The sequence below is a fragment of the Pelophylax lessonae genome, assembly GCF_965119305.1.
Source record: "Pelophylax lessonae genome assembly, chromosome: 12".
Classification (NCBI taxonomy): domain Eukaryota; kingdom Metazoa; phylum Chordata; class Amphibia; order Anura; family Ranidae; genus Pelophylax; species Pelophylax lessonae.
The window spans coordinates 48,529,869-48,548,813 of NC_138779.1; the positions used below are offsets into that span (position 1 = coordinate 48,529,869).

Below are 18,945 nucleotides of genomic sequence, written 5' to 3' on the forward strand. Positions count from 1 at the left end.
ATGTACCATGATAATGATAAATTTAAAGTCTTTGTAATTTTACGTTAAGGAACATTATTCTGAAATTGTTCAACAATTTTCAAATGCAGCTTTTCAAAGATTAGTGACCGTCTACCCATCTTTACTTCTAAGACACTCTCACTAAGATAAGATGCTCTTTCATACCCAATCATGTAACTGGCCTGTTGCCACTTAACCTAATTAGTTGCAAAAAATCTTCCTTTTTAGTACCACTTACTTTGCCAGCTTTTGTTGCCCTATCCCAACTTTTTTGAGATGTGTTTCTGTCATCATTTTCAAAATTTACTTTGAATTTTTCCTAAAATTGTATTTTTTTCTTGAGTTTTAAAAATTTGATGTTTTATATTCAATTGTGAATAAAATATGGGCTCATGAGATTTGCAGATCATTGCATTCCATTTTTACGCAGTCTTTACACAGTGTCTTAACATTTTTAGAACTGGAGATCTATCTGTCTATCCATCCATCTGTCTATCTATCTGTCTATCCATCAATCTGTTTATCTGTCTATCCATCCATCTGTCTATCTATCTGTCTATCCATCTATCTGTTTATCTGTCTTTCCATCCATCTATCTGTCCATCCATCTATCCTGTGATGGGCCAAGGAACCCCCCATGCTAGGGTTACCTCTTGAACATGTTTTAGTTGTATTGGTCCCCATTTAGCCTAGTCCATTGTGACTGTAATGAAGTGAATGTGCTATATCTGTATTCTTTCTGATAATAGTAATCAAAAGTGTTTTCAATAATTACAAAAAGGAAAGTCGCCTCTTTGCTTAGTGATGAATTGTAAAAAGAAATTGCATAGCAATAAATTACAGGGACCCATAGAAAAGTTGTGATGAGTTCCCCATCAGTGGCAGGTGGCTTACAATTCATCCCTGTAATACACCCTCCTATCACTGATTGTCAGAAGAAGACTATAATGAACCCCTATAATGCTCTTGTTTATAATTACACCCCTTCACACTTGTGGCCATTGTTAATTTACAGGTTGTAGACAGGCAATCAGTTTATTGCACGGCATGTTGGTTCCCTCTTTGAGTTGATGTACCAAAAAATATGAAACCAAGGACCTTCATGGTCCAGAACTAAGTTGGTTCTGATCAATGTGTAAGAAAATTAGTCTGCACTTATCAACCCCAGAAAGAGTAGAGTGACCTTTCATTGAGAGAAGAAAACGGCTGAATTTCGCAAAAAAGCAAATTTTTTTACAATCCCTTTATTATTATTATTATTATTATTATTATTATTTATTATTATTATTTATTATTTGGGCTGCTATGGCTGTAGTTTGCTTTTTGTCATTAATGAAAGTGAAGGTCTCTATTAATATATTGCGTTATTAACCCTTAACCTGAACAGCTGTCAATCCAAAGCAGGGTACCCTGGTGTGCTTTTCACTTTCTCTGTTTGATTCTTACAGGCAGATGTCCTCAGATTTCATATTTCTTTCATCAGTACATCAAATTCAAACGTAATTATTTTCACAGCACAAATATTTTTAAATATATTTGTGGTGACATTCGTCCATTTTGTAATTCCTTCGATACGTGTCTCCATGGTGAAAGGTGTTTATTTACGGAACCATGGTGACATGTTCGTTATAAAAAGCAGCCGGGGAGACAAGTGGATCACTTCCGGGTCTCCCAGATCTCTCTAATGCCTTGCAATTCACTCATAGTATAAAGTGCCTTGAAAAAGTTTTCATACCCCTTGAAATTTTCCACATTTTGTTATGTTACAGCCAAAAAATGTAAATTTCGTTTTTTTTTTGGGGGGGGGGGGGGGATTTTATGTGATAGACCAACACAAGGTGGCACGTAATTGCTAAGTGAAAGGAAAATGATGAATGGTTTTCAATTTTGTTTTACAAATATCTGAAAAGTGTGGCATGCATTTGCATTCAGCCCCTTTACTCTGATACCCCTAACTAAAATCCTGTGGAACCAATTGCCTTTAGAAGTCACCTAATTAGTAAATAGAGTCCACCTGTGTGTAATTTAATCTTAGTATAAATACAGCTGTTCTTCAGAGGTTCGTTAGAGAACCTTAGTGAACAAAAAGCATCATGAAGGCCAAGGAACACACCAGACAGTTCAGGGATAAAGCTGTGGAGAAGTTTAAAGCAGGGTTAAGTTATAAAAAAAATATTCCAAGCTTTTAACATCTCATGGAGCACTGTTCAATCCATCATCCAAAAATCAAAAGAGTATGGCACAACTGCAAATCTACAAAGACATGGCCGTCCACCTAAACTGACAGGCCGGGCAAGAAGAGCATTCATCAGAGAAGCAGCCAATAGGGCCATGGTAACTCTGGAGGAGCTGCAGAGATCCACAGCTCAGGCGGGAGAATCTGTCCACAGGACAACTATTAGTCGTGCACTCCACAAATCTGGCCTTTATGGAAGAGTGGCAAGAAGAAAGCCATTGTTGAAAGAAAGCCATAAGAAGTCTCGTTTGCAGTTTGCAAGAAGCTATGTGGGGGGACACAGAAAACATGTGGAAGAAGGTGCTCTGGTCAGATGAGGCCAAAATTTAACTCTAGCCTAAAATCAAAACACTATGTGTGGGAGAAAACTAACACTTCACATCCCCCTGAACACACCATCCCCACCGTGAAACATGGTGGTGGAAGCATCATGTTGTGTTGATGCTTTTCCTTCGGCAGGGACAGGGAAGCTGGGAGGAGTTGGTGGGAAGATGGATGGAGCCAAATACAGGGCAATCTTGGAAAAAAAAACGGTTAGAGTCTGCAAAAGACTTGAGAATGGGGCGGAAGTTCACCTTCCAGCAGGAAAACGGCCCTAAATATACAGCCACAGCTACAATAGAATGGTTTAGATCAAAGCAAATTCATGTTTTAGAATGGCCCAGTCAAAGTCCAGACCTAAATCCAATTGAGAATCTGTGGCAAGACTTGAAAATTGCTGTTCAGACGCTCTCCATTCAATCTGACAGAGCTTGAGCTATTTTGCAAAGAAGAATGGGCAAAAATGTCACTCTCTCTAGATGTGCAAAGCTGGTAGAGACATCCCCAAAAAGACTTGCGCTGTAATTTCAGTGAAAGGTTGTTCTACAAAGTATTGACTCGGTGGAGCTGAATACCAATGCATGCCACACTTTTCAGATATTTATTTGTAAAACATTTTGAAAACCATTTATCATTTTCTTTCGAGGCTTGGTTTGGCGCATGCTTAACTGCCTTATTAAGATCAAAGCATGACACGCAAGCCGGGCGCCATCTTGGGATGAACTTCCAGAATACAGAGCGCCATTGTTTTGAGAGAACAGACGTACGAGGAATCCTGATTACTCCTATATAAATGCAGTGAAAGATGGGGTGTTCATACCCCAGATGTCTTTTTAGACGAAACATGTCGGGTTGACGCTCATCCAACCACTGCATTCCCTACAGAGACACTGGATTACATAATGATATGCCTGTTTAAAAGAATATTGCGCTTACATCAAGTAGAATATAATGTTTTTTTAAATGGTTTTACACTATGTGGAGATGTTTTTACTTTTATGATGATTGACCTACTGAGACAGAGAGAAGTTTTCCCTATCTAATGTACAATTGGATTGGAGACCCGCCATACAGCGCAGAGTTTGGGGAAGCTCATTCTCCCGATGCCTGTTTGACTCAGTGTTGATAACATATGAGTCCATACAATCTGGTAAGCGCATATAAACCTTCTCATTGGTGGTGGTTCACACAACGGGGTGCCCTGCTTTGGATTGGCTTAATCCTCTTCTACCAAGAAGAGGATTTGAAATTATACACGCCTCTGATCCTCACTTTTAAGGACTTTGTCTTGCTGAACTCACTCACGGACTCTTGTTTATCTCATTCCAATTTATTAATTGTATTATGTGATACATTATTCATTTATCCAAATACGGTTGAAATATTATGGTTTTGATATAAGTCACTTGATCTCATGCGGCACTTTTGTTTTTATTTATTTTTGTCATTAATGATAATGTACAGTATAGCAAAAGTATCTATCAAGAATTTATCAGGAATTAATGGAGAACAAAAAATATACTAAGTTGGTTTAAATTTCTTCTACATATTCTTAGGCTCCGTTAACATCTGGGCGTTTTTGGGCGATTTTTCTGCTCTAAGTCTCAGCTCTAAAAACGTCCACCAAGACAAATCTCATTCATGTGAACGTTCTGTCGCCTTAAGCAAAACGCCGTCGCTCAAAAAAGTACATGAGCTTCTTTTTTGGCAGATTACAGGCATTTTTTTTTTTGTTTTTTTATTGGTCACTTGACAACCTAAAAAGGCTTGCACAAAAACACTGCAAAAATGCCCCAAAAAACACCTGTAAAAATAGCAACTAGATGTGAATGGTGCCTTACTCAGAGTTCTCCTGTTATGGACGAAAGCAATGCCTTAACAGCCCCTGGCCTACTCCTATGCTTTTCAGAAACCCTGCATATGTCAATCATACAAGGGCAATTCGGATGAATAGCTTCATAAAGAAGCTTGTACACAGCAAAATCTGTACCAAACATAATGTGGGCATAGTCACTAGGACAATTCTGAAACCATACAATAGAAGCATTTGTCCAATGGCCATGTACCCAATGGCCACATGTACAATACATGTGATGTATAGAGATCTGGTGAACATGCAATCAGACTGTCCATTGTCGGTATCTGAAAATATTAGCTCCATAACCACCTTATTTTCCTGTGTATGACATTATAGCATACAACCAAAACCTCCATGTAATGGGGCTTCCCACAATCAGTCAGTGAATTATCAGACAGGGAACACAAACAAGTCTCCCAGGCCGATCCAGGATAACCACTTTATTGTCATGTACAATTTTCCACCCAGATGTAATAATAACAGAAAGCTCAGAGCTTTACACCCATAAAAAGTATTAAACTATCTCCACAAAACAGAAAAACAGAACACTGACCCACAGCATGAAACACGTCTCATTTCCAGCACGCAAGGGGGAGGAATTAAACATGTCTGGGATATGTAGGAGGCCACATTACAAACACAAGGCCGCTGGTTACTGATCTTAGCATCGTTATTATGCTGCGCAAAATTACTTATTTCTAAGAAAAAAATTTCATATATTACAGTTTACTAGTTTTTGTGGTTCTGTTGTAGTTTTTTTTTTGTTAGGCTTTTTTCCTTTTTTTTTCACCTGATGACCCTGCCAATACACACACTTCCTATCTTAGGGTACTGTATCTATGTAGGAGCAGCATTGTCACCCTGGGACAGGACTTCCCCTGTCCTCTACCCCATAACATAGGGAGAGGTGTTTTTTAGTGCTCGGAGATAGCTGTGAGCAAAGAAACAGCTAACAGGACAGACAGGGAACACAGAAAGTTATCAGCATATAGGACTTCTGACAGGATGAACAGGTATTTTTAGCACTAAGGCCCCTTTCACACTTGTGCGACCTAAAAGTTGCGCTGTTTTTTTTACGTGATTTTTACGTGATTTTGACTGGACTTGAAGCAATGCCTGTGTAATCTTAAAGCGCAGTTCCACCCAAAAGTGCTCACCCCCTTACATGCCACATTTGGCATGCAATTTTTTTTTGGGGGGAGTGGGTACCTAGTTTTGACAGTTCTCCCCCTCCCTCCCTGTAATCTTCTGGGACACGTCAGAGATCCTAGAAGATTGCCTGGCCACTGAGGAAGCGCAGCATGACTCGCACATGCGTTGTGCTTATACGGCTGTGAAGCCGCAACCTGTCACAGCCGGGTGCCCACACTTGTGATGCCGGCACAGCCAAGAGGAGAGGGAGAGGAGCGAGGCTGTATCTTGGGACAGGTGAGTTTGTGTTTATTAAAAGTCAGCAGATACACTTTTTGTAGCTGCTGACTTTTAATAAACCTAAAAACGACTGGAATTAGGACTTAAGGTCTATGGACCTCAAAACACATCAAAGTTGGACCAAAGTAGTGCAGGGACTACTTTGAAGACGTTGCAACTTAAAGTCGCACAGATATGAATGGTACTCATTGGAAATCATAGAGTACAACTTGACATGCACAGTCCCAAGTCACAGGACAAGTCGCACAAGTGTGAAATGAGGCCTTACTAAACTAGGGTGAGTGGGGACCACTACAGCTAGAAAATGTTCAGTATACAAGAGGTAATCCTAGCATAGGGATGGATAGAAAGACAGATAGATACATAGATAGCAGAAAACTCATACAATGGCATATTGAAGTGTATGTGAAGACAAAATAATAATGATTTAAAAAAAAACATGCAGCATATCTCTGAAATACTGTACGTGAACAGTGGCGTACCAATAAATATAGCAGCCAATGTGGTTGCGGCTGCTATGGGGTCTGGGGTAGATGGAGGGTCCATTAGAAAGGAAAATTTAAACTTGGGTGTTTCCAGCGTAGAAGACCTCAGAATTGTCCACTAGTCACAGATTCCCCTCTCTGTAGTTGCTTAGCTGTCTTAGCAGTATAGACTTATTGCCCTTTGAACCTATGCTACAGACTAAAATGAACCTCATATGCCCAACGCAGTCACAACTCCCAGAGTCTCTTCTTAGCTAAAACCTTAGAGGACAGAGGATATCATTTTGATTATCCTTTTTACTACAACCAATGTCACTGCTACCTTGTAGTGTGCTGATAGCTGTCCTGCTGCCTGTCTTTAATTATAATTGTATTATAGGTATATCATAGTGGTTCTAAGGCCCCGTTCACACTGGGGCGATCCGACTTCCCGGGGCGACCTCACAGGTCGCGGCGCGCTGCTTGCACCGCGACCTCGGAGCGGCTGGCATGGACTTCATAACATTTAAGTCAATGCAGGTCGCTCCAGGTCGCCCCAAAGAAGCTCCGGACCCTTTTCTAAGTCGGAGCGACTTGTGTCGCTCCTATTAGAACGGGTCCACAGCTTCTCTATGCCAGGCGACCTGTCAGGCGACCAAGTCGCCTGACAGGTCGCCCCAGTGTGAACGGGGGCTAAAGGTCAAACGTTTTTTTCACCTTGATACATTCTCTGCGTTAAGGTTAAAAAACGCCCCACTACTTTTCCCCATTTATCCTAAAAACTGACCTGACTTATTTTACCACTTCAGCGCTGTTTCAGCTACAGCACTGCATCCCTCACTTCCTGCTTTCACAGGAGGCACTGAGGGCAGCGGAAATCCTGCTGATGTCAGTCAAACACACAGCATGGCTTACTAGCTCTGTGTGTGTCTACGGATGCACACAGCCTGGCTCAGGCGCACACGGGTACCTCCATAGCGCCCAGCTTGCTAAGGAGGCACTCAGAGGGGAGAGAAGTGGACAGTACCAGCAGGGGACTACCAGAAGAGGGGGTAAGAAACCTCTCTGTGCAATATTGCTGCACAGAGCAGGTATTACCTCCTTTTTTTATTTTAACCTTTAATATCACTTAAAGAACATGTATTGTCACAGTTGACAGCGCAACCTGCTACAGAAAGCATTACCAGGGAGCGTCCATGATTCATAGCTACTTCCCTGCATGCATGTCACATGTTTTATCCATTTGAGAGCTGTACAAGTGAACTTCAGCTCTTAGCCCGTATTGTGGGCTGACAACACACAGCTTTTTATTGACTGAGTGGTGTCAGGTCTGCCCAGTGACTTTTGCAAAACTACTCAACTCCTCCCATTCCCAGATCTCCACAACACAAAGGCTAATTATGCTATAGTTCCTAATAAGATGTAGGTGGAGCTAAATCGTTTATTTGAGGTAACATTAAAAGTCTGCAGAGTACACAGGACAGCTCTGCACTTCTCATAAGATCAACAGGTATTTATGCACTTATCAACCAAATATAACAAAATGCTGAATAGGGAATTTGACTCAAGTTCCTCAAACCTTCGGATACCTGAAAGAAATCAACCTTCAGACTGAGAGAGTTCCAAATTTAAAGGTTTATTACCAGATCTAGCTACGTGAGAACACACCGATATAAAGCCATCCGATATGCTCTGATCTGATGGATCTCAGATCCCACTTTTATAGGGTGTCTTATCACACTACACACATTTAAGAAATGACACATTGGTACATGGAAACTTGCCATTGCGTTCTCCTGATGAGTATCTTAGAAAAGATAAGCATATTGGTAAACAATTTTTTTAACAGCCTCACAAGCGCCATTTTAGCTTCACTAATCAATATAGAAGACACATTGGGAGATATATAGATCATCCTAACTTATATATTTTACCATTAATACTATATGGGTCTCATCATAAATGTGTTTATAAATGAAATATCATACACTATGATGTAGGAATCTGTAAAGATTACATTATCCTTATACAATGCATTTAATTGTATATTTACCAGACCAAAAGAGACAAAATAGTAGATATTCATTGTTATGGTTCATATGCACTTTAAGCTCTTGAGGCAGGCCATAGATGGTGCAATTTTCTTTCCCTCAACCACAGGCGGCAGAAAAGAAAATTGCTCGAATTCCCTATCAACACAGCCAATGTTGATGGGGAAATCCTTCATGCTGAGCTGTTGTGTTTTCCCAGCGGGATCATTAGGATGAAATAACTTTGAATGTAATTTTTTTTTTATACAGGTAACTACTAATACAGTAAGGTAATTTTTTAAATGAGAGGGGGCCAACCATATAAGCGGACATTGCATTTTTCTGAAAGCTCCACTTTGCAGGATTGATAAGAACACTTGTAAAGTTTAGGAGATGAGCCCCTCCTTGCTGTGAAAGCTATGACAATATTGTTGCTGGTATTCACCCATCTTCACCCATCTCTAGTATTGTTTGTGCAGCTATTTCTTCACTTCTCATTACCATTTGCTCAAATGAAAGAAATGTTCCAGGAAAAATGATAAAACTCTCTTCCTGTATGTGTTTTATTATCCATTTCCTATCCTTCTTCCTCTCTCTGCAGTTTGCTTGTTGTGCCTATATGGAAGGCAAAAAGCATCAATAAATTGATACCTCTTAATAACTACGGAAAAATGTTAAAATAAAGCTTTTAGAGGATGCTAAAAGCGGCAGGTGCTCTAAATTTGCACTCTTATGGTTTTTTTTTTTTTAATAGCCACTAGAAATTATCACTTAGTATCACTAATAGAGGATAGTCACATTTGACTGGACCAGTTCTGTAGATTTTGAAGACTTTTTAATACCTAATACAGTGGTCGCCACGGATGCCAGCCTTTCAGGGTGAGGAGGTGTTTGTTTTGGGCACGGGCTATGCTCAGGGGGTTTGGACTACCGATCAATGTACTGGAACTTTGGGCGATCAGACTTTGTCTGGCCTTCTGGATAGTTCGTCTTCAGGGGTGTTCGGTACAGATTAAATCGGACAATACCACGGCCATGGCATATGTCAATCACCATGGGGGCACAAAATTGTCCTAGCGACTCAAGAAGTAGCCGGCATTCTAAGGTTGGCGGAACATTTCGTTCCAGCTCTCTCTGCTGTGCATATTCCAGGGGTGGAAAATTGGCAGGCGGATTACCTCAGTTGACAGGCCTTGGACCAAGGAGAATCGTCACTTCGTCTGTAGGTATTTCATCAGCTGTGTCTCTAGTGGGGAACTCCCGAGGTGGACCAGTTGGCCTCTCATCTCAACAAGAAGATGCAGAGATTCATGACAAGGTGTCGGGATCTTCTAGCCGACGTCACAGACGCACTGGTGGCTCCTTGGGGGCAGTACCCTCTGATATACACCTTTCCCCCTCTCAAACTTCTGCCGAGACTTCTTCGAAGGGTTGAGGCAGAAGGAATTTCGGTCATCCTTGTGGCCCCAGACTGGCCTCGCCGGTCATGGTACGTGGATTTGGTACGGCTGGTCGCCAATGTCCCTTGGGGAAGACCTGTTGGCCCAAGGGCCGATCTTCCATTCTGCTTTACAGTCTCTAGCTTTAAGGGCTTGGCTGTTGAAAGCCAGGTGCTGAAGGATAGGGGGTTGTCTGACTTAGTGATTCCCACGTTATTGAAGGCTAGAAAATCTACCTCCTAGAAAGATTTACCATTGCGTCTGGAAGTCGTATATTGCGTGTGAGTCTGTGGGGGTTTTCTCCCAGTTCCTTTTCGGTGGCTCGAATTTTGGCGTTCCTCCAAAGAGGTGTGGAACATCGCCTGGCTTTGGGTACCATCAAGGGCCAGGTTTCAGCCTTGGAAATTTTCTTTCAACGTCCGTTGGCTAAGCATTCCTTGGTTCGCCACTTGGCTCTATCTGAGTGGTCTCCTTTGCCTCCTTGGGAACCTTAGTTTGGTACGGTCGGTTCTTCAGAAACTGCCTTTAAAAAATATTTGCGAGATTCCTCTGCTTACATTGTCCCAGAAGGTTGCCTTCTTGATCGCGATTACTTCTTTATGCAAGGTTTCCGAGCTGGCAGCTTCATCTTGTTGTTCACCTTATTTGGTGGTTCACCGTGATAAAGTGGTGCTTCGCCCTTGTCAGTCGTTCCTTCCTAAGGTTGTCTCTAGTTTCCATCTGAATGAAGACATTGTGTTGTCTTCCCTTATTCCTAAGCCTAAGCATCCTAAGGAGATTGCCTTGCATTCTCTGGATGTGGTTCGGGTGATCAGGGTGTACCTGGCGGCAACCGAGTCGTTTAGGAAATCAGACTCACTTTTTGTCCTTATGGATGGACCTTGCAAGGTGTTGGCCGCGTCTGCCGTGACCATTACCAGATGGATCAGACAGACGGTAGTGCAGGCCTATTCAATCAAGGTTCAGGTTCCTCCTTTTTGTTAAGGCGCATTCTACGCGAGCGCTTAGTGCCTCCTGGGCCCTTCGCCATCAAGAGTCAGTGATGCAGGTTTACAAGGTGGCCACTTGGTCGTCTGTGCATACTTTCACAAAATTTTACAAAGTAGATGTGTTGGCATCTGCGGATGCTGCTTTTGGCCGCAAAGTTTTGCAGCCCGCTGTTTGAGAGGACCTGGTCCTCTTTGAGGGTGTAATGTTTTCAGGTGAGCTCCATGGTTGAGCTTCATGTTACCTGGTTGGCTAGGTTTAGCCTTTGGGAATTTTTTCTGCTGTGTTTTTTTCCCACCCCTTATGTTTGACACTGCTTTGGGACATCCAATAGTCAAGAAGATTCTGGAGCTGTGTCTGTCAATGAAGAGAAAATTGGATTTTTGTCTTACCGTAAAATCCTTTTCTCTGATGTTCATTGATGAACACAGCACCCACCCCTCTATTGAGTTGGGTTATTTTTCTGACACTGCTTGCAACAAAACTGAATGCCCATAGAAGGAAGTGGGAGTATACCCCCTGGGATTGCCCCATAGGCGTAGTAAAGCTTTTTCCTGCCTAGTGTCCTACTCCTGTAGGAGGGCAGCATAATCCAATGGTCAAGAAGATTCTGGAGCTGTGTCCCACAATGAGCATCAGAGAATAGGATTTTTTGGTAAGACAAAAATCCAAATAGTTCCCATAATCCAATCATCTTAGTGCCACAAGACTCCGGGCACCCATTACAATTGGATGCTACTTGGATAAATGGTGATTAATCTTCAGCAATACAGAACTGTGACTAACTGCTAGAAGTTCCACCATGATCTTGATAAATAAAAACCTTCACAGACATTACATATTTACATGTTTACTCCTAGATGTAAACTCTCCTTCATAACAAGGTGTTTTTAGCTTGGAGATCAGCTAAGGCCCAGTTCACACTGGGGCGATCCGACTTCCCGGGGCGACCTCACAGGTCGCGGCACCGCGACCTCGGAGTGGCCGGCACGGACTTCATTACATTGAAGTCAATGCAGGTCGCTCCAGGTCGCCCCAAAGAAGCTCCGAACCCTTTTTCTAAGTCGGAGCGACTTGTGTTGCTCCTATTAGAACGGGTCCACAGCTTCTCTATGCCAGGCGACCAGGTCGCCTGACAGGTCGCCCCAGTGTGAACGGGGACTAAAGGAATGTTTTCATGATTCTTGTTTCAAGTTGTTTCTAAGCAGTGTTTGTGCACATCAGTGAAATGCAGGCTCTTTCTACTGTTTAGCTCTAATATGGAACGCGGACATATTGATGTAAATTCAGGACCCACTCACTACAACCATGTAGAAAGCCGATATGTACTTTAATCCAATGAACAAAATAATTGGAAAAGTCAAGGACCAGCTAAAGTATTAGGTGCTTTGGCTACCTGGTTCCAACCCTACCTAATACATTAAATTATATCTAAAGCTAAAGCTTTTTTTTTATTAGTTTTTGGATTGAGTGTGGAAAGGTTAGCGCCTCTATCGTGATTTTTTATTAGGTAAAGTCATAGTGGGGATGAAGAGCACTGGATTTTCCTGTATGAGTGTTGACCTAGTTAGATTTATGACAAGTTGTACAAATATTCTAAGGTTGCTTTCTAATGCATAAAGGTCATATATGGTTCCTTTAAGAAAATGAATGCACAATATGGAAATTGGAGAACCAGGTCAAGAATGTTAGTTAAAATATTACATTTGTGAAATGCAGTCAGTAAAATACCCAACTCGTTTCGGGTGTTCAAAGGTTCCCTTCTTCAGGGCGTATGTGTGAAAACAGAAGCCTGTCTACACGTTAATTAGTGTAATTCACAGCACCAAGATAGAAAAGATAGTCCGTAGTAGGACTGTGTTAATGTACCCAACAGAACATCTAGGTGCGAATGGCTCCTAAACCATCTAAACATTTCTTGTATCTCTCAGGGACTCCTTTGGGGAGGTCTTTGTGCTGATTTCTCTTAACTGAACACCTGCGACCACCATTACAGGGGGTCCCACCATCTCTGCTGGATGCTTGTGTATTTTATAGTACAGAAACTTATAACCGCATGGAGGAAACATCCAGCACTCTGAGGGGTGAGGGGCTTAGAGGTAGGCAGGAACACCAAGCACTGCAATATGAGCATGAACAGAACCGGCTCTATGAAAGGGAGATTTTCCCCACTGTATTCCCCAAGAGAAAAAAATGAAGTCAGCAGGTCAGTCAGTTGACCAGACTCAAACGATGACTGAAAAACTCCTTTTGTATACAATGCCACTTTAAAATACTGCATATTCCTTAACACATATATTGGTTTCTAGTTAAGATTTACAGGTATATGACCTGCCTCAACTAATCCCATTCTCTTTTTCTGCGTACAACAAAAAATATTCTAAAGGGGAATAAAATCGGTTGCTAGGACAACCAGACACTTTCAGCCCAGTGTGACAGTTGTATGAAAATGCAGTTTGTACTCATCACATATGTGATTTTTAGATGTTATATATACATAATTGTCATATTACAATCACTCGAAGAGCTGACATTTTGAAAAATGACCAACAGTCTAGCAAAATCCTGACTCCATCAAGTTTTCTGCTTATAGCACCAGAGAGGGTGCCACAGCAAGGGGTTTCCACTGCTGATTGATCAGCAATGGTGGATAATTGGTAAAAATTAAACACAATGACTGCATTATTTCAGTCTGCTCTACAACACTGTGATCCTACTTCACGTGTGACATACTAGTTTTGACATAGACCTTCATCGAGTGTGCAGCAGCAAAATGATACGTCTGGCTTTTTAGCAAAGTTTAATCTACATCCAGACTGAGGGACTCCTCCTTTTACACAGCTCTGCTTCTGACAGAAAACATCACTTTCTCATTCCAGGCTATCTACACTCTACGATCTAATCAAACATTTTCACTTGGTGCAGTTTGTTATTTCAGAAATGCATTTTCCAGCAGCTCAGCAGATTTCAGTGAAAAAATACACAGATCAAAAGTGTTCTCCACCCAAGGCATGCAGACCAAACCCCATTCTCAGCAGCTCAGTCTGTGGCACAGGCAGCTCTGGAGGGAGATACCCAGTAATCGTCTCCCTCCTAGTGCCATAGGCTGACTCCCTATCAAAGGGTTATTTTTTCCAGTTTGCCATTCATCCACAGTTGTCTACTTGGCTTCTTTGATAATGTTTAAATTTACTACTGTGTTGTACATAAGCTACTTGAATTGGATAGTTTTAAACATGAAAACAGTTACCTATTTGGCAAACTTCTGGTGTATGCAGCAAATCTACATTTTAGGCTTGTTTGACTGCTGTGTAACACCATGAAAGGTGTTTGAAATCTACGTTAAATACCCTCCCCTGTCCCCACTGTGGATCTCCAGGCCCTGACCCCACTGTGGATCTCCAGGCCCTGTCCCCACTGTGGATCTCCAGGCCCTGTCCCCACTGTGGATCTCCAGGCCCTGTCCCCACTGTGGATCTCCAGGCCCTGTCCCCACTGTGGATCTCCAGGCCCTGTCCCCACTGTGGATCTCCAGGCCCTGTCCCCACTGTGGATCTCTAGGCCCTGTCCCCACTGTGGATCTCCAGGCCCTGTCCCCACTGTGGATCTCCAGGTCCTGTCCCCACTGTGGATCTCCAGGCCCTGTCCCCACTGTGGATCTCTAGGTCCTGTCCCCACTGTGGATCTCCAGGCCCTGTCCCCACTGTGGCTCTCCAGGCCCTGTCCCCACTGTGGATCTCCAGGCCCTGTCCCCACTGTGGCTCTCCAGGCCCTGACCCCACTGTGGATCTCCAGGCCCTGTGCCCATGGGGGATCTCTAGGCCCTGTGCCCATGGGGGATCTCCAGGCCCTGTGCCCACGGGGGATCTCCAGGCCCTGACCCCACTGTGGATCTCCAGGCCCTGACCCCACTGTGGATCTCCAGGCCCTGACCCCACTGTGGATCTCCAGGCCCTGACCCCACTGTGGATCTCCAGGCCCTGTCCCCACTGTGGATCTCCAGGCCCTGTCCCCACTGTGGATCTCCAGGCCCTGTCCCCACTGTGGATCTCCAGGCCCTGACCCCACTGTGGATCTCCAGGCCCTGTCCCCACTGTGGATCTCCAGGCCCTGTCCCCACTGTGGATCTCCAGGCCCTGACCCCACTGTGGATCTCCAGGCCCTGACCCCACTGTGGATCTCCAGGCCCTGTCTTCACTGTGGATCTCCAGGCCCTGTCTTCACTGTGGATCTCCAGGCCCTGTCTTCACTGTGGATCTCCAGGCCCTGTCTTCACTGTGGATCTCCAGGCCCTGTCTTCACTGTGGATCTCCAGGCCCTGTCCCCACTGTGGATCTCCAGGCCCTGTCCCCACTGTGGATCTCCAGGCCCTGTCCCCACTGTGGATCTCCAGGCCCTGTGCCCACGGGGGATCTCCAGGCCCTGTGCCCACTGTGGATCTCCTGGCCCTGACCCCACTGTGGATCTCCAGGCCCTGACCCCACTGTGGATCTCCAGGCCCTGACCCCACTGTGGATCTCCAGGCCCTGACCCCACTGTGGATCTCCAGGCCCTGAACCCACTGTGGATCTCCAGGCCCTGACCCCACTGTGGATCTCCAGGCCCTGACCCCACTGTGGATCTCCAGGCCCTGTCCCCACTGTGGATCTCCAGGCCCTGACCCGATCTCCAGGCTCTAACCCCACTGTGGATCCCCAGGCCCTGTCCCCCCTGTGGGTCTTCTCTCCTTTTCTCCATGAAGGGTCTTCATGTCTTGTCTCAACTAAGGGTGTGCTGCATATGTCCCACTGCTGTGTGACACTATGTAAGATTTTGAAAATCTACCCATTGACAAAGTATCGATAAATGTTGATGACCTTCCTCTGGTCCCACTTAGGATTTCCTGTCCCCATTGTGGATCTCCATGTCCTGTCCCCACTGTGGATGTCCAGGCTATGTCCCCACTAAGGAGCTCAACGTCTTAAACCCACCAAGGGGCTCTAGGCTCTGGTCCACCAAGGATCTTTAAGCCCTCTGTCCCCACAGTGGGGTCTTTAGGCCCTGTCTGAAGGGTCTGCTTCATTTATCCAAACTGCTGTTTGGCACCATGTAAGATATTGAAAATCTACCCAATAACCATTTATCAATAAATGTTGAATTCAGTCCCCTATCCTTACTGAGGGTCTCCAAACCCTGTCCACATGGTGGATCTCCGGGCCCTCTCCTCACTGAGGGTCTCCAGGCCATGTCTCCAATGGAGAGTCTTGTGCATTAGTCCCCAGGAACTCTCTCTAGAAAGACTTGCCAGGCTCTGTCCCAACTGAGGGTCTCCAGGCCCTCTCCCCACCTGGGCATTTCAGGTCCTGACTCCACTAAAGGTCTGTTGGATATGTCCCACCAAGGTCCTCCAGGTCCTGTTATCACCAAAGAACTTCATGCCCTATCCCCACAGAAACTCCCCGGGCCCTGTCCCCACCAAGGGTCTGCCGCATTTGTCCCGACTGAGGGTCTCCAAGCCTAGTATCCACATGCAAATTATGAACTAAAGCTTTTAGACGATTTATTATCTACACCTTCCATACCCAATCCAATATAACACAGAAGCCTCCTCTAGCTGACACACACATCATGGTAATGCTTTGAAGGGCTAGGACGGTACTGAGCTTCCCAGATGCCAGTGGCCACTACCTCTGCTACTACCCGTTACTATATGACTGTTTGCAGGCTTCATCTTCATGGAGAGTTTCTCATTTCCCACCCACTAAAGGGTATAAAGGGAACATTTAGTAAAATAATGGCTGCTGCATTACTCACTGTTTTGGTAATAAATTTCGCTCCATTTAGGTCAATATTCGTGCAAAGCTTAAATGTGAACATTTGCAGTCATTAAAAATAAACAAATCCACTCCGACCCAGGGGTAAATTAAATCTCTGGGGTCCTAATTATCTATACACCCATCTAATTGTCTTATATGACTTTCTTAGCACAGATTAATAAATATAACAAACGGAAAGAAATACAGTATAAAAAAGCGTATAAGGTGGGAAATGAAGTTTTGTATCACAATTTGTAGCATTTTTTGCTTATTATTTTGCTATTCATGCATAACTATTTTTTGCTTAATTGTATGCTTTACTACAATTAAATCAACTGAGTGGATTGTGTATCTCAGCTGTGTACTGTGTGTGTTCATGTTGTGTTGTATATACTAAGTTGTATATCTGTGTGTGGCCGGTTGTGTATGCTCAGTCGTGTTCTGTGTGTGTTTTGTCAGATTTTATATTTTAAATTGTATAATCTGTGTGTATTTGAGATTGTGTATTATCAGTTGTAAAATGTGTGTATGTGAGATTGTGTATGTTAAATTATATAATCTGTGTGTATGTGGGATTGTGTATGATCAGTTGTAAAATCTGTGTGTATGTGAGATTGTATATGATCAGTTGTATAATCTGTGTATATATCGGATTGTATATCATCAGTTGTGTAATCTGTGTTTATGTTGGATTGTGTATGATAAATTATGTACTGTGTGTGTATGTTGGATTGTGTATGCTCAGTTGTATAATCTGTGTTTATGTGCGATTGTGTATGATCAATTGTGTAATCTGTGTATATGTTGGATTGTATATGATCAGTTGTACAATCTGTGTGCATGTCGGCTTGTGTGCCCTGTGTGAGTACATCAGATTGTGTTTGTACAGTTGTATAATGTGTGTGTATGTGTGTCCTCTGTGTAGGAAGAGGCAGATGTGTGTTCTCTGCTGTCGCCCCCACACTGATCGCGGTTGCACAAGACTCCGGTCGCCTCGACACATGCAATGGCAGCAACCGGGGGTCCCGGGAGCGGATCGCAGGGGTCAGAGAAGGGCCACACACTGGCCCCGGGCAGCTTCTGCTCTTCTTACCTTGATGGTCCCGTCCATGTGCTGCTGAATGCCAGAACCATCCCATACATTGACCCGATTCCCCTCTGTGTGTCCGTCTGTCTGTCTATCTCTGAATGCCGGAGAGGGGCAGAGAGACACTTCACCGGATGAAAGTTTTTTTTCTTAATTTTGGGAAGTGAAGTCACTTTTTAAGAGGAAGCGAAGCGCTGCTGCTACATGACATCCAGTACACAGGAGATCTGCCGAGGGGAGATAAGGAGGGTCGGGGGCAGCATTGTCTGGGCTGCTCTACACTGTGCGATCTGCCCCCAACTCTCTGTGAGTCCACAACTACTTGCAATCACCTTTTCCACAACTTTCATCTTTTCTACCCCAAAATACCCCAACGCTTCTACTACCACTTACACCAATTTATATTACCCCGTCTCTTCTACTACCGCCGACCCCAATTTATATTACCCCATTTCTTCTACTGCTTACCCCAATTTATATTACCCCCGTCTCTTCTACTACTACCGACCCCAGTTTATTTTACTCCCATCTCTTCTACTACTGCCTCCCCCAATTTATATTACCCCATCTCTACTACCACCTAACCCAATTTCTATTACCCCATCTCTTTTACTACCCCCCTACCCAAATTTATATGGCCCCCATCTCTTCCACTACTGCCTACCCCAATTTATTTTACCCCCCATCTCTTCTACCACTGCCTACCTCGATTTATATTACCCCATCTCTTCTACCCCCTACCCCAATTTATATTACTCCATCTCTTCTACTACCCCAATTTATATTACTCCATCTCTTCTACTACTCCTACCCCAATTTATATTACTCCATCTCTTCTACTACCCCCTACCCCAATTTAATTTGCCCTCATCTCTTCCACTACTGCCTATCCCAATTTATATTACCCCATCTCTTCTACTACCACCTACCCCAATTTCTGTTACTCCCATCTCTTCTTCTACCGCCTACTCCAATTGATTTTACCCCAATTTCTTTTGCTGCTACCTGTCTTAATTTATAACACCCCATCCCTTTTACTACTGCCCTAATTTATAACACCCCCATCCCTTTACTACTGCCCTAATTTATAATACCCCATCCCTTTTACTACTGCCCTAATTCATAATACCCCATCCCTTCTTCTGCTGCCTGCCTCAGTTTATAACACCCCATCCTTTTACTACTGCCCTAATTTCTAATACCCCATCCCTTTACCACTGCCCTAATTTCTAATACCCAATCCCTTTACTACTGCCCTAATTTAGAATACCCCATCCCTTTACTATTGCCCTCATTT

At 43.7% G+C, this 18,945-nt stretch overlaps 1 protein-coding gene across 1 annotated transcript in view; it reads right to left on the minus strand.

Annotated features, from left to right (window-relative positions):
* Nucleotides 1-17,874, minus strand: part of FLI1 (Fli-1 proto-oncogene, ETS transcription factor) — a 135,529-nt gene extending 117,655 nt beyond the window's left edge. The window contains exon 1 of the mRNA XM_082273547.1: nucleotides 17,655-17,874. Within this exon, the coding sequence (XP_082129673.1) occupies nucleotides 17,655-17,672 (18 nt within the window). The 5' untranslated portion in view covers nucleotides 17,673-17,874. The remainder of the gene's footprint in view (nucleotides 1-17,654) is intronic.
* Nucleotides 17,875-18,945: the final 1,071 nt, after the last annotated feature.